Raw genomic sequence first — 13,579 nt, 5'->3', positions numbered from 1 at the left:
TAGAGTGGAGTGGCATAGAGTGGATTACAGTGAAGTGAAGTAGCGTACAGTGAAATAGCGTGCAGTGGAGTGTAGAAGAGTGTAGTGGCATAGAGTGGAATAGCGTACAGTGTAGTGGCATAGAGTGGAGTAGGGTATAGTTGATTAGCATTGAGTGGCATAGTCGAGGAAACTGTTATACATTGGAGTGGGGTCTCAAGACAGTAGAGTGGAGTGCTGCATTCTTGGAAACTGTCTAAGAGTGGAGAATAGAGTATAGAGTTGTACAATAGAGTGTACGGGCATAGAGCCAAGTACAAATGTGGACAGTGGAGTAGAGTCTAGTAGAGTGGCATAGTGTAGTAGAGTTTTGTGGAGTGGAGTTATACAGAGTGGTGGAGAGTACACTCGATTGACGTTGAGTGGAGTAGTATACAGTGAAGTAGCATACACTGGAGTGGCGTTGAGTGAAATAGCATATAGTGGAGTAGCATACAGTGGAGTAGCGTAGACTGGAGTAGCGTACAGTGGAGTAGTGTGGAGTGCTGTAGAGTGTTATGCCGTATAGTATAGTAGCATACAGTGGAGTGGTGTACAGTAGAGTTTAATAGCAAATAGTGGAGTGGTGTACAGTGGAGTGACGTTCGATTGAATCGCGTAGAATGGAGTAGCGTACAAGGCAGTGGCGTTCAGTAAACTAGCACACAGTGGAGTATCATACAGTGGAATGGTGTAGAGTGGGATAGCATATAGTGGAGTAGTGTATAGTAGAGTGGTGTACACTGAAGTACTGTAGAGTGGTGTTGCGTAGAGTGGACTGGCTTAGAGTATTGTGTACAGTGTAATAGCGTTGAGTGGAGTGGCGTAGAGTGTAATAATGTATAGTGTACAGTGGAGTGTTGTAGACTGGAGTGGCATACAATGTAGTGGGGCAAAGTGTAATAGTATTCAGGGGAGTGGCGTACATTGGAGTGGCTTCCAATGGAATAGCGTATAATTAAGTAGCGTAGCGTGGAGTGACATACAGTGGTATAGCATAGAGTGGAGTGGAGTGTTGTGGAGTGGAGTACAGCGGGATGCCTTAGAGTGGAACAGCATATAGTGGAGTAGCGTCCAGTGGAGTGGTGTAAACTGGAGTGGCATAGAGTGGAGGTGTGTACACTGTAAGAGCATATAGTTTAGTCTTGTATCTATATACAGTCATAGAGGGGAGTAGAGTGGAATAGTGTATAATGGAGTGGCTTACAGTGGTGTGCCGATAAATGGAGTGGCACAGAGTGGAGTGGTGTACACTGAAGTGGCTTATAGTGGAATACTATAGCCTGGAGTGGTGTATAGTGTAGTGTCATACAGCGGAGTGGCATACGGATATATGTGAAATTTAGAAGCAGTGTAGATATATGGTGTGCAGAGTATCGCAAAACAGCGATTTGCGATGCCTTGCATTTCTTGAAATTTACCAATCAATGTAGGGCCACCCATGGTGGCCTTGTGTTGCTTTGGAAATCTGACTTAAGTATTGCGTTGCCCATGCAACAAGATGTGTGATGTAAGGGTACCACAACACAATAATACAGCAGGGCTTTACTTCTGTTCTGGACCAAGGTATACCGCAGTAACTTTGCGGTATACCGTGAAAGCAAACACAAGGAGATGATGGACGGAGCGCTGAAACTTTTCAGACACTCAAACCAGTCACGGATCTGGGTTGAATCCATCATCTTCTTTAGCTCACTTCAACACCCCAGTTCGGACTAGGCCATATGCAAATCAGTCTTGACCCTGTTCCTCTTAGGAACAGTCCAGCCTGAACTGCGAAGCCAGGTCTTCCCTGGACCGGAAACAAGCATCCCGGGACCGGTTTCGGGGTATCACCCCTCATCAACCAGGCTAGCTTGAATCCAGTGGCAAAGTGAGCAAGGGTCCCACGTCTGGGCATACCATGCCAATTTAGGGCGAACAAAGCAAACACAAGGAGATGATGGATGGAGCGCTGAAACTAGAAGTTATTTGCAATGAACCCTCTGAAGGAAACTTTAGTATACCCGGTACTCTAAAAACTGAACCGTTCTAGTTCTTGTTCGATTCTGAGCAGATCGTCTGCCTTGGTGCATGTTTGGTGTTTATGTCACATTAATCTGATAGGGTGCTTTTTTGCCATATGCTAGGTTTAAACATTGTCAGTGACACAAATTGGAATCCTTTTAAACTGTGATGGCGCTATACGTTCAGTTTATGCCAAAAAATCTTGCTTTGGACGTATTACGCTAGTTGGAGATGCACAGCATTTTACCAGATTACTTGTGAGAAGTAGTGCACTTCAGTGCCAGGGCTTTAGGCCAAATCTCTCCTTTAATGTTGTTACTGATTTTTTTTATACATTTATTCTCTTTTACATAACTTTGCAAAAAATGCATGTTTGCTAATGCTTTGTTTTAACCCAGTCATTTCAAAATAACGTGTTCAAAACACAGTGTATCCTTTTCATAGATAACTTTATCTAATACATTCAAAAGGATTCAATTATTAAGACTGTTTTCGTTAAGTTTGTGCATCTGTTTTTTACTATAATATGGGTTACCGTCCACTTTTTTCTACATGATCATTCCACTGCAAACAAAAAAACATTGTCATTTGGAACGCCAATACCTCTAACTTTTACAAATGCAAGACCTATTGCATTGCAAATGTTTGTTAGAGGCTTTCTACTTGCCGATGTGAATGGAGATGTCTGCTAATTATGAATAATTGTTTAATGTATTCACCTATATCTAATTGCATTATGGGTTCTTATATACATTGAGCTACTGGGGCATATGATATGTGTAACCTGTGTCAAATTGATACAAAAATATAAAATTTGATTAAACAAATGACAAAAAAATGCTTGTAATCGATGGTGAATTGTGCCTTAAAAGTTCAAACTTTATGAGGCAAAAAGTTTTTTTTGCCATTCGTGTCTTTTTTTTTAGATTAAAGAAAATATATGCTGGTATTTGTGTTATAAGGAAATAAATTCTCGTCACTTCACAGTTGGTTTAAGGAAGTGCCTCCCAACCTTGTCTTTTAGTTATGCCTGTAATCTGGCATTTGTTCAAAAGTACTTCATGTATGACGATTAACATAAGACTACTGTTTGCAAACTTAATATTTGTCCTTTTAATTATCATATAAAATTAGCAAACTCCAACGATGCTCTTTAATGTGCTGAACACCACTTGTACAGAAGCTGAAATGTAGACAGTTATGATTCAAACTCAAACACATTCAATTAAAATTAACAAAGTACTTTGAATAATACATTTGCAAATTGACAAGTATTTTTTGTAATTTTTATTTTTATTCATGTTGTTGGCTCTTCATACATTTTAATGATTCCTAAAGTCAAACAAGTTACTGTCTCCAAAGCAGAGCTTAAAAAATATCTAAAGTTTTGAGTTTTTTGTGTGTTCCCTATTCAGGTTACCATGGCCCTCTGGACCTGTACCCTGAATTCCATAGGATTGCCACGGATCCTTCTATTCACAGCGTGCCTGAGGGTAGGCCTGTCATTGTCTGTGTGGGCAAGGAATGGTATCGGTTTCCCAGCAGTTTTTTTCTGCCAGAAAAGTAAGTTATTCTAAAACCTGTGATGCACAATCACTCAATCTGTAATTTACATTTAGTCCTTTAATACTTACTTAGCCCACGATGAGTGTCTTGTAACAGATCAGAAAGGTTTAAATATGCAGGTAAAGTGCTGTAAAAAAGTAGGAGGTGTAAACCAAAAGCATCTCCTTACGTACACTAAATGATTTTAGAGAAAAGATCTGATGCAGATACATAATAATTCTGGACCATAATGCAGATATATCATAATTCTGGACCATGATATGCAGGGCACAAGTCGGGGGTACACGTGGGTGGACGGCGTTGAAATAATTTAAGTACCACTATGTTTTCGTGTATAGCGCTACTCATCCTAGTGCAGGGTGTCAAAGCACTTTACATCACACTTACATATTACATTTACAATAAATCATATGCATTTGTAAATCATTGTACAGGATGTGTTACATAAAACAATGGGGCATTACAAGATGTAGAAGTCACATATCATCTTCCGTAGCTCACTGTGCTATATTAAAAGGTTTACAATGCAACTGCAAGTAACATAAGGATCCCTGTGTTTAAAGCAATAACCTATTTACCTAGCTACATAAAATCAAATCTGTCGCTTGCATGTTACATGATGTGCTTTACATTAACTCTCTATGCTACTTTGAGTCAAAACTGAGGCTAGACAAAACACAGATCTTTCCAGCATGTGCATTAACCTCCATCCAGAAATGTATTACAATTATTACTCATTCAGATTTACTGGAACACACAGATCTCTGCAGCAGGTGCCCTAACCCCATAAGATATTTTAAAATACAGTCTTTAAAACCAATTAACCACAACAGATTTACTGTCAGTTTTCTTCTTGTTGCCACTTTCTTTGTGGCAGAGTTTAAATAAAAATAAATGTATAAGTCGAGACCCAGGTTTTGCTTCAGGTTTAAGTCACTTTTCTGGCACAACCCTGATGTAAAATCTGATTTGGGATTTACAGTACCGCACATTGTCCTGCCTTGCATTATCTTGCGTCAGTTAGGCATTATATGGGTGGTGCTAGGGCGGCCCTGTGCATCCATCAATGTATTTTGACGCAGAACCATATTTACAAAGACTTGTAAATATAGATTTGCACCAAACTGGTGAGTCTACCTGAGGCTGGCATAGCAAGAAGAAATATATACATTTCTCTTCATCATTTCCCCTTTGCATGTATGCTGCACTCTGCAGCACACATACAAAGAGGAAATAGCCTCATAGAATAGTTGTTGCGTGGCTTTGAGAAAACAAAATACGCAAACATTTTCTTAGGGTCCTATTGCTGAATGCCAAGGTTGCAGTAACCTTTTTCTTTCACTTCCCTAAAATTGCTTATTCTTGCAGGTTTTTTTCCGGCTCCTTTTATGCATTCATGATTGTTTTTTTATCACTCTCCTATCTTCCCTTTCTGTCTTTCTGTCTTACTTTGAGTCATGGTCTGTTGGCGAGCGCCGATCTAAAATGAGTGCAGGTGGGTAAGGCGGAGTAAGAATACTTTGCATAGGACAGTGGCCTCACCTCCGGAGAGCAGAGGCAGCTAAAGCAATCTCATCTACATGGAAATATGCTGCATATAGAATATTATTCCTGGTTGAGTAGGCTGGCAGTAGAGTAAGTTTGTTCAATCCCTGGGTAGAGGAAGCTTTACGCTGACAAAAGGCAAGATTGTTTTATGTGTAGCTTACAAAAGTGTGAAACTTCTGCCTAAATCAGAAGGGTTTGCATGTATACTCAAATTGCGCTCAAATGTACTCATGATAGACCAGTTAAACATATAAGTGAGGGCTTAAGATCGGAGGTCACTTCTTTAGATGCCACTTCCTGTAAAGTCGTGGCTTGTAATGCCACGTGCAATGTCATGTGCCGTGATGTCATGCGCCATGATGTCACTTGCATACTGCCTAACTAGGTTAGTCCCCCCACTTCTTTTTTTAGGACTTGCGCCCTGATGATATGTAACAACAATAAAATCAATTAAGGGCGCTTGATGATTGATACGTGAAAGAATCTGATTGGCGGCACATTGTTTAAATAATTGTGATACAATTGATTAAAAAGAAACATTAATTTTTTTAAATAAAGACTAGTGAGGGGGTGTTGGTTGCCAGTGCTTTAATCTGTCTCGCGCCGACCCCGTGTTGATCTGCGAGCATCCTTGGCCCAGCAATGATCCCGAACATCTCCCCTACAGCCGGAGGTGGCGGGCGACACTGGGACCCGATTTGGCCTGTGCAGCCGACCTTGGTCACACTCATTTCCCCAGACCATGGCTCGCCGCAGGCCACAAGCAAGATGGCAGCCGCACCTTAGGCTCTGCTTTGTCCTGTACAACCGGCTCCCCGAACGACACACGCCAAGTTGACCCTGCCCTACGCCCCCTCAGGACCGACTACCGCCCGGTACTTGGGGCCGGTGCTGAATCCATCAGGCGGCAGCGCATTGGCCGACCAATCTGAGGCCTGCCCTGATGGCCTTGAACGCTGCTACTGCGGGCCTGGCCTAGCCCTGGCAACCGCTGCCCCTGAACGAGGGATTGCAGCACCCGTGGCCGACGCTGCTCTCTGCCTGGGACCGTGGCGGCACCCCCTACTGCACCTGCGATCACGCAGAGATTGTGGCAGCAGCAATTGTGGAGAGGTGGGTGCTGCTGCCTGACCCTTTTGCAGCCCTCATTACACCAGTCTTGGCAGTCACAGACTTTCTGTCTGATTTTAGGTTTTTTTGTTTAATCTGTTTGTTGAAATGTATTATATTATAAATATCCAGAAAAAGCCTTAAAATCCAAGAACATGTCATGCATTAATCCCAGCGTAAGGGTTCGTTAGTAGTACACGCCGCGGAGTACACGAGGAACACTTTTCTTCATTTGTAATGCCGGATCAAGGACTTAAGGTCTACTGTTACCTTCTTTCGTATACAGCCTTTTTTTACTACTAATGAACCCTTACGCTGGGATTAATATCTTCTGTTTATGAACACGATGATTAGGATAAGTTTCTCTTTTGCCCTGATGAAGTCTATGGCCTACAGCCGCATAGACAAAACACGTGTTGGCATGGTTTGTGGCTTGGACTACAAGTGTTAAGACGATTGAAAATATGAATATATACCCATCGAGCTTGGAATAAAGCAAGAAGATAATATCAAGGATTGACATTTGTACTTTATTTGTTGCTTCTACTATTGTGTTTTTTGCTCAGGTTACCTACTGTGTTTCATTGTACTAATTGTGGATTTTGTCTACATTCTTACAACGTGGGGTGGTAGTTGTGAGGTGACATTGATTCATTAACACTGATTTGGATATCTGATTTGGAGACACTGTATACACTACCCTGCGTGGATTTCCCTCACTGCCTTTTCTTGTTTTAGGTTATATACATCCACTCATAAGAGTCTACTGGGAAGAACAGTAAGGACTAAGAGGGGAAGGGGCAGGAGGAGGGTGGGAAAGATCTGTTTTTATGACCTATCATACTTCAAACGATCCCAGTTACGTCAAACTCAGTGTCATATTTCAAAATACCATTCCATTAGAAGTCCCTTGCACTTGATACAAAACTCCTTAATGACTGGGCCCACCGTACTCAGTGTGTGGGCTAGTATGGTTAGTGTTGAGGGTAGTTGAAGGGTAATCCGGGGCCAATGCCACTTGTAGTGCCGTCAGCATCACTCCCCATGCTGCAGAAATGGGATACTTATGAAGACCCAGTGTGTCTTCTCTCAACAATGAATTCGCCTCTGCTTCAGCCCAGTGTAGCCACGATTGAGCCCAAGCTGTGAGTACAGGAGGGTCAGCTGCCTTCCAGCGGCGGGTGACCAACTGCTTGGAAACCGCCAGCCCTAAATCTAGAAAACAGGAGGTGGCCCTGTGTTTTTTATCTCTGGGGAATTTACCTGTTATGCAAGCCACCCATGTATTCGGTAGTGCTCGATCTGTCCTGGTGGTTAGTAAGTGAATCACTCCAAGCCACTAATTCCGTAATCTGGGGCATGTCCATATCATATGCAGTAAATCAGCGTCTGTCAGTTTACATCGCGGGCAACAACCCTATTAAAGAACCTATTGATCTTTTTTTTTTCTTCTTTTTTTCCTCATATGACCTCTGTAGCTATAGCAACCTCTCGACCTGGTCCACCTCTGGTGCATATAACTTGGTGGTTCCAATCTCAGCTGGTATTCTTTACGGGAAGTGCCCGTTGCACACAACCTGAGCTGACCCAGAGGTTTTAATCATTGGAACTTATCCTATACCTTAATCTAATCTGGTCTAATCGAAAGAAGGATCATCCAACAAGTTTCAAAATAACCCAGTATCTGGCCATTCTCTATATACATTTACCCTCTGATCTAAAGCTCTAAAATATCTTACAGAATTCCACCAGGCATTCCAGGTAGGAGGTACCATCTGACGCCACAATTTACAAATCTCTCTCCTGGCCAACTAGATCAAATAAAACACCAATTTGTGTTGCAACCCAATTGGGTCTCGCACCCCCCGGCATGAATACAATGCCAAATAAAATAAGAGATCGGCTTACCTCCACAACAGTACCCAGTCTTACCCACGCTTCTCCAGAATTCTTGTATCTTGGGGCAGAAGGCGAATACGTGAGCATCATCTGCATTCTGGAAACCACATCTCAGACAACTGGCTTCTCCACCGCCCTTTATTTTGGATATTTTAAGAGGGGACCAGTATATCCTGTGGAGTGTGAAAAAGTGGTTTCTTCTGAGTGCGGCAGATTTAATCAGTGGGTAAAGAATGTCTAGAGATACTTGCCATAAATCTTTCAGCTCCTCACTCGGCAAGTAGTTCTCCCAGACCCGGCATGGCTTTTCCATCTTTCTATCTACTGCAGCCAGGAGATGGTTGTACCATTGAGCCACTTCTTTCTTCCTCGGGGCCAAATCTTGTAGTTCGTTTTCCATGGGATTATCTTCCAAAAGGGACCAGCGTTGACTCTTACACCAAGATGAAAGCTGATAAAACTTAAACCTAGACAGAGTTCCACTCTTAATATGGCTCCAAAAGTCCCAAGGATTACATTTATTACCCACTACGACGTCCTTCCAGTGTGAGACTCCAGCCTCTTTTAATGGCTGAGCTAGAGCGTCCGAAAGACACGCCGGTGTTCCAGGAGATCCCCATACAGGGGCTCAATCGCTATAAGAAAGTCCCAAGCAATCTCGACAGTCCGACCATAGCTTGGCCGCCATACGCAACGTCTTCAAATTGACTTTTTTTTTAACTTATGGGAGCCGAATTTGTACATGAATCCTAACTCCACTACACCGACTAGCATAGCTTTAAACATGCTGCCAATCAGCGAGTCATCTGGGGTAAGCAGTAACATCCTACAGTTTTTTAATTGGTAGGCCCAACAATACAGCTGGAGGTCTGGTAAGCCCATGCCACCTTGTGTTAATTTGCGCCTGAGTTATTTTCTGGACAGCCTGATCCCTTTACCTGCCCAGATGAAGGAAGATATCTTGCCCTGAATTTTAAGAATATCAGCTTTTGCAAAATCTAGTGGAATATTATTGAAGAGATAGGTATATTTCGGAAGGACACCCATCTTAATCAGGTTAACCCGACCGTAATGGGAGAGTGGGATATTTTGCCATCTTTTTAATAAAACATCAACCTCTTTTGACACTCTATCTAAATAAATTTTTGGGATTTCTCAAAAGGCCCTGAGTTATTATAACTTCGAGATATCTGAGCTCCCTGGTGAAGATCCCCTCCTGATCAATGATGTTCCATGCCATAATCTCAGTTTTGTCATTGTTTATTTCGTAGCAAGAGAATTTCCCAAAAATCTGGGCTTCAACAAGAAGCTCCGGGAGTGTAGTGTTGACATTAGAGGATAATAAAATTAAATCATCTGCCTATAGCGCTAGTTTCCTCACAAACACATTTACTTCAAAAGGAGCGATCTTCTTATTTAATCTTAAACTCTGGGCGAAAGGATCTATGTACAAATCGAACCGAATGCGGGACAATGGGCAACCCTGCCTAGTGCCACACCCTATATTAACAACAGGAGAAAGGCTACCATTGACCAGAATCCGAGCCCGGGGGAATTTATATTTTCTTTTAAGGACTTCCCTAAAACCGTTGGCGAAGCCTAAGACCTTCAAGGTCCTATCCAGGAAATGCCAATTCACATGGTCGAAGGCTTTGGCTGCGTCTACAGTAATGATTGAAAGAGGGAGACCCTGTGATGACGCCAGATCGACCACCCCAATTATAGTGTGTACCAGTTCCGACATCTGCCTGCCCGGGAGAAAACCCTTTTGATCCTCATGAATTATTGGCCCTATTATCTTACAAAGCCGATTGTTTAAAATCCCAGCAAAGACCTTATAATCGACATTTAATAATGAAATTGGCCGGTATAACTGGCACTGGGTTGGATCCTTACCAGTCTTCAGAATCAAAGTAATAACTGCATCGCTCCAGGAGTCAGGCAGAGGGGATGTACCATCTATGATCTCATTATACAGTTTCAACCAGACCGGGGTAATCTTGACTAGCCTCAGTTATTTTTGGAAGCTGTTTCTCTTTAAGCCACCTATCAATGTGTTCCTCTACACCCTGAAGGTCTTCTCAAAATAGCTCCTGGAAGAATTGCACAAAAGCCTGTTCTATATTCCCTTTATCCTCTGCGATTTGTGTACCAAATAATCTTACTAATATAATTGTTAGCTCTATCAACTCTGCTCTTCATGGCAAGGAGCTTGCCACAGTTCTCTTCTTGGTCAAAGGCACTCATTTTGCTTGCCTCCCATTTTTGAAGTAAGATCTCTTCAGACTTAAGTCTGAACTTCAGCTGAAGCTCCTCAACTCTCTTTATTAAGTTATCGTTCTCTGCTCTGAGAGGACAGCTCGCCTTTAAATCTGCTTCTGCCCCTGCTATCTATAGTTCTAAGTCAGCCAGTTCTTTCCTCTCGGCCCTAGCCCAGCCCACAACAGTCCCTTTTAGTATCCCTCTCAGCCAGGCCTTAAAGGTATCCGAGACAGTGTACAAAGGGGCAGACCCCAAGTTGTCTTGAAAGAAAGTAGCTGTTTTAAACTTCAAAAAACCAGGAGTTGGAGATTGCAAAAGAAATCTCCTATTTATAGTCCATCTCCTCAGAGTGAGCTCTAGAGGGAGTTCCAGGTTAAGAGCTATGGCACCATGATTGGATAGGTGTATGGGCAGATATTCGATTAAACTAACTTTATCGAGATCTGAGTGCTCCATAAATATGTACTCCCTACTCTCTCCCATTTTTTTCCGCCACACATCACAGAGGTTACAAACGTTTAATATAGTCAAAAGATGGGCTTTAATGCTCGGAACTGCTATCTGTGATTGAGGGGAGGACCTGTCTAGCTTGTTGTTTAAGAGCACATTGAAATCTCCTCCCAATATCAGAGGAGCCTCATAATCGGCCGAGGCAAGACAAAGATTGTTCAGAGGTGTAGTATCGTCCTCATTGTGCCTATTGATCTTGTCTGGGGATAAGTAGGCCCTATGAACTATGTAGAATTGAATTAGCCTGAATCTTGCATTCCCAGACCTTGAGCCTGATGGGACCCTCTCCCTCCATCCTTCTTCTCCCCCCTACTTGGCTAGGGTGATTGCTGCCTGCTTGCCTGCCTTGTGCTTCACTTGAGGACGAGGAGAAGCAGCTTTAAGAGGTCATTCCTTCCTCTGTCCCCCCACTTAAATTCTTTGCTGGGTGGTCACCCTACCCTGCAGACTTTGCAGGAGATGGCTGCTCTTGGAGCTAACCCACTGTGGGGGCCTCTCCATTCCCCATGTCTGAACATTCATCACGATAGGACCTTCACACACCTACCACACAGTGGGAACCTGATTCCGCCTGTTGTGGGGGTGGGGGATTGCAGGGAGGAGGAGTCTGTGCTGGTGGTGCACCTCAACCATCTTACTCTTCCTTGACACGCCTGGGCAAGGCTGGAAGGGACTGCCTGGCGATGTGGCTGCTCGTGCCACCTGAGGTGTAGGTGGGACCCAGACTACAGACTCCAGCCGTTGGTGACATCGTCTGGCCTGTGCTTGGTGATGGGACGAGACATACCCCCCTCCGCCGACACTAGCACAAACCAAAATGGGCCAATGTACTAGGCCTGCCTCTGGCGCACACAGAGCTACCGAGGGACCCTTGTCCGCGGGTGCCCCCTCGATGCAGTCAGGGGAAATACAAGAAATGTTTGGCATCCTGTTCTCCTTTTGAATGCACCCCATGTGTTTCATGTAAACCCAGGAAAAGCTGTTAGGCCGGACTTGACACAATGCTGTCAAAAGGATTCCCACATTCGCCTCCCCTACATATTCTGTGGAGCTCACAAGAGTCTTCTCTACCATTCAGGTCAACCTATTGTTTGTGCCTCTTAGGTATTTCACATCTTTTTCACATCTTTTCAAAGGCTAATCACTGGCAGGAAGAAGCTGGAGAGCCAATGGACATTAGCCTCCAGTAACTTCAGGCATGGAAACAGTAACTTTCTAAAAGATACTTTTCCTGAATATTGACAAAATGTCCACCTTCACAATTTAATTGATTTTAATAACTATTAAAATATATGTTTAATTATTTTTCTAGCTGATTCCATTCCCAAGATACAGTATTAGTATTTATTAATGTTTCCACCGTTTCTCCAGCCATCCAGCCTTACTATAGTGAAAGTAGGTTTTGGGTGTTAGTCACTGTTTAAATATGTTAACATTACATTTCTACATGTCCTGCTTTTACATACCCTGCACCTTATCTTCTGGGCTACAAGGCCTACATAGGGGTGACTTATTTTTTATTTTTAAAACTTCATTTTATTCAAACAAATATTGGTACACCTTTACAATGTTCTTGACACATGATAATGCCAGTCTGTACATAGCAGTACAGTTAACCCAGCAAGTTCAATCATACAAGTCATCTTTCTTCTCGTGGGCTACCTTGTATGTATCTTCCTCCCCTTGGACTTCACCCTGTTTCTGCCCTATATGCCTCCCATGCTGACCAAATCTTTCCCCACTTTGTTGGGAATCCTCTACTCTGATACACCATCTTTTCTGCCACCAGTCTAGATAATTTCCCCAATCTTTAATCCTTGGAGGATCAGCGCTTCCCCAATTTCCCGCAATATTCCTTTTAGCCCCACGTGCCACCAGCATCAGCCATGTTTTGATGTGAGTGGGCCAGTTGATTACACCCATCACCCCCAGTATGTGCCTCCTTGCCTCCACTGGCACCTGTTGCCCCACTAGGATTAAGCTCAATCGCTTCTAGGTGCCACTTGGGTCATGGTGATCGTTCCCTCTCCTCTCTAGTTATTCGGTGGGTAACCTCAGTATGGCTTGGCCTACTTCCTCTGCCGCACCTCGTAGTCCGATCTTCCCTGGAAGTACAGGTGGTATGCTGTTTCTTTCTCTATGTTGCGGTTACTCAGTCTTTTAAGGGCCCTTCCTCCTGCTTACCTGTTTTGGCCAGCTTATATCTGTTTTGCTTCTGTTCAGGTCGGGCCCTTGGTTCCTGCTATCTTCTTTCTGTGGATTCCTTCCTTGCTGCCTTGGATTTCCTTCCCCATCTCTGCCTCCTCAAGGCTCTCACAGCCTACTGCCTCTCTTTAGTGCTCCTCTGCGCTCGACTTACCGGTCGATGGCTATTGCGGCGTGCGAGCCTTGGCAGGCACTTTTCGGACCGGGTCGGGGCCTCCTCCTCCGCTCTGCTTTTCCGGAGCTGCACGCTGTTCTGAGGGAGCCGCCCTTTCTCCCATCCTCTCCGCTGCTCACGCCTACTTCCGGGCGATGAGTGGAGGTCCCGATGATCTTCTCCCGCCATGCTGGAGTCTGTATTCCAGTGGCGACCCTTGCCGATGCCTCGCGGTTTGTTCCAGGCCTCTGCTGCGTTCTCAGCTCCCAACTGTTGTTCTCAGATCCCGGCTGTTGTGCC

The 13,579-nt window shown here is 43.8% G+C and overlaps 1 protein-coding gene across 1 annotated transcript in view; it reads left to right on the top strand.

Annotated features, from left to right (window-relative positions):
- Nucleotides 1-13,579, top strand: part of ALG9 (ALG9 alpha-1,2-mannosyltransferase) — a 640,871-nt gene that overhangs the window by 320,371 nt on the left and 306,921 nt on the right. The window contains exon 12 of the mRNA XM_085645802.1: nt 3,441-3,588. Coding sequence (XP_085501928.1) covers nt 3,441-3,588 — 148 coding nt within the window. The remainder of the gene's footprint in view (nt 1-3,440; nt 3,589-13,579) is intronic.

The sequence above is a fragment of the Triturus cristatus genome, chromosome 3_1 (assembly GCF_964204655.1).
Source record: "Triturus cristatus chromosome 3_1, aTriCri1.1, whole genome shotgun sequence".
Classification (NCBI taxonomy): domain Eukaryota; kingdom Metazoa; phylum Chordata; class Amphibia; order Caudata; family Salamandridae; genus Triturus; species Triturus cristatus.
Note: the sequence above shows the minus strand (reverse complement) of the source record. Positions and strands in the feature narration are given on the sequence as shown.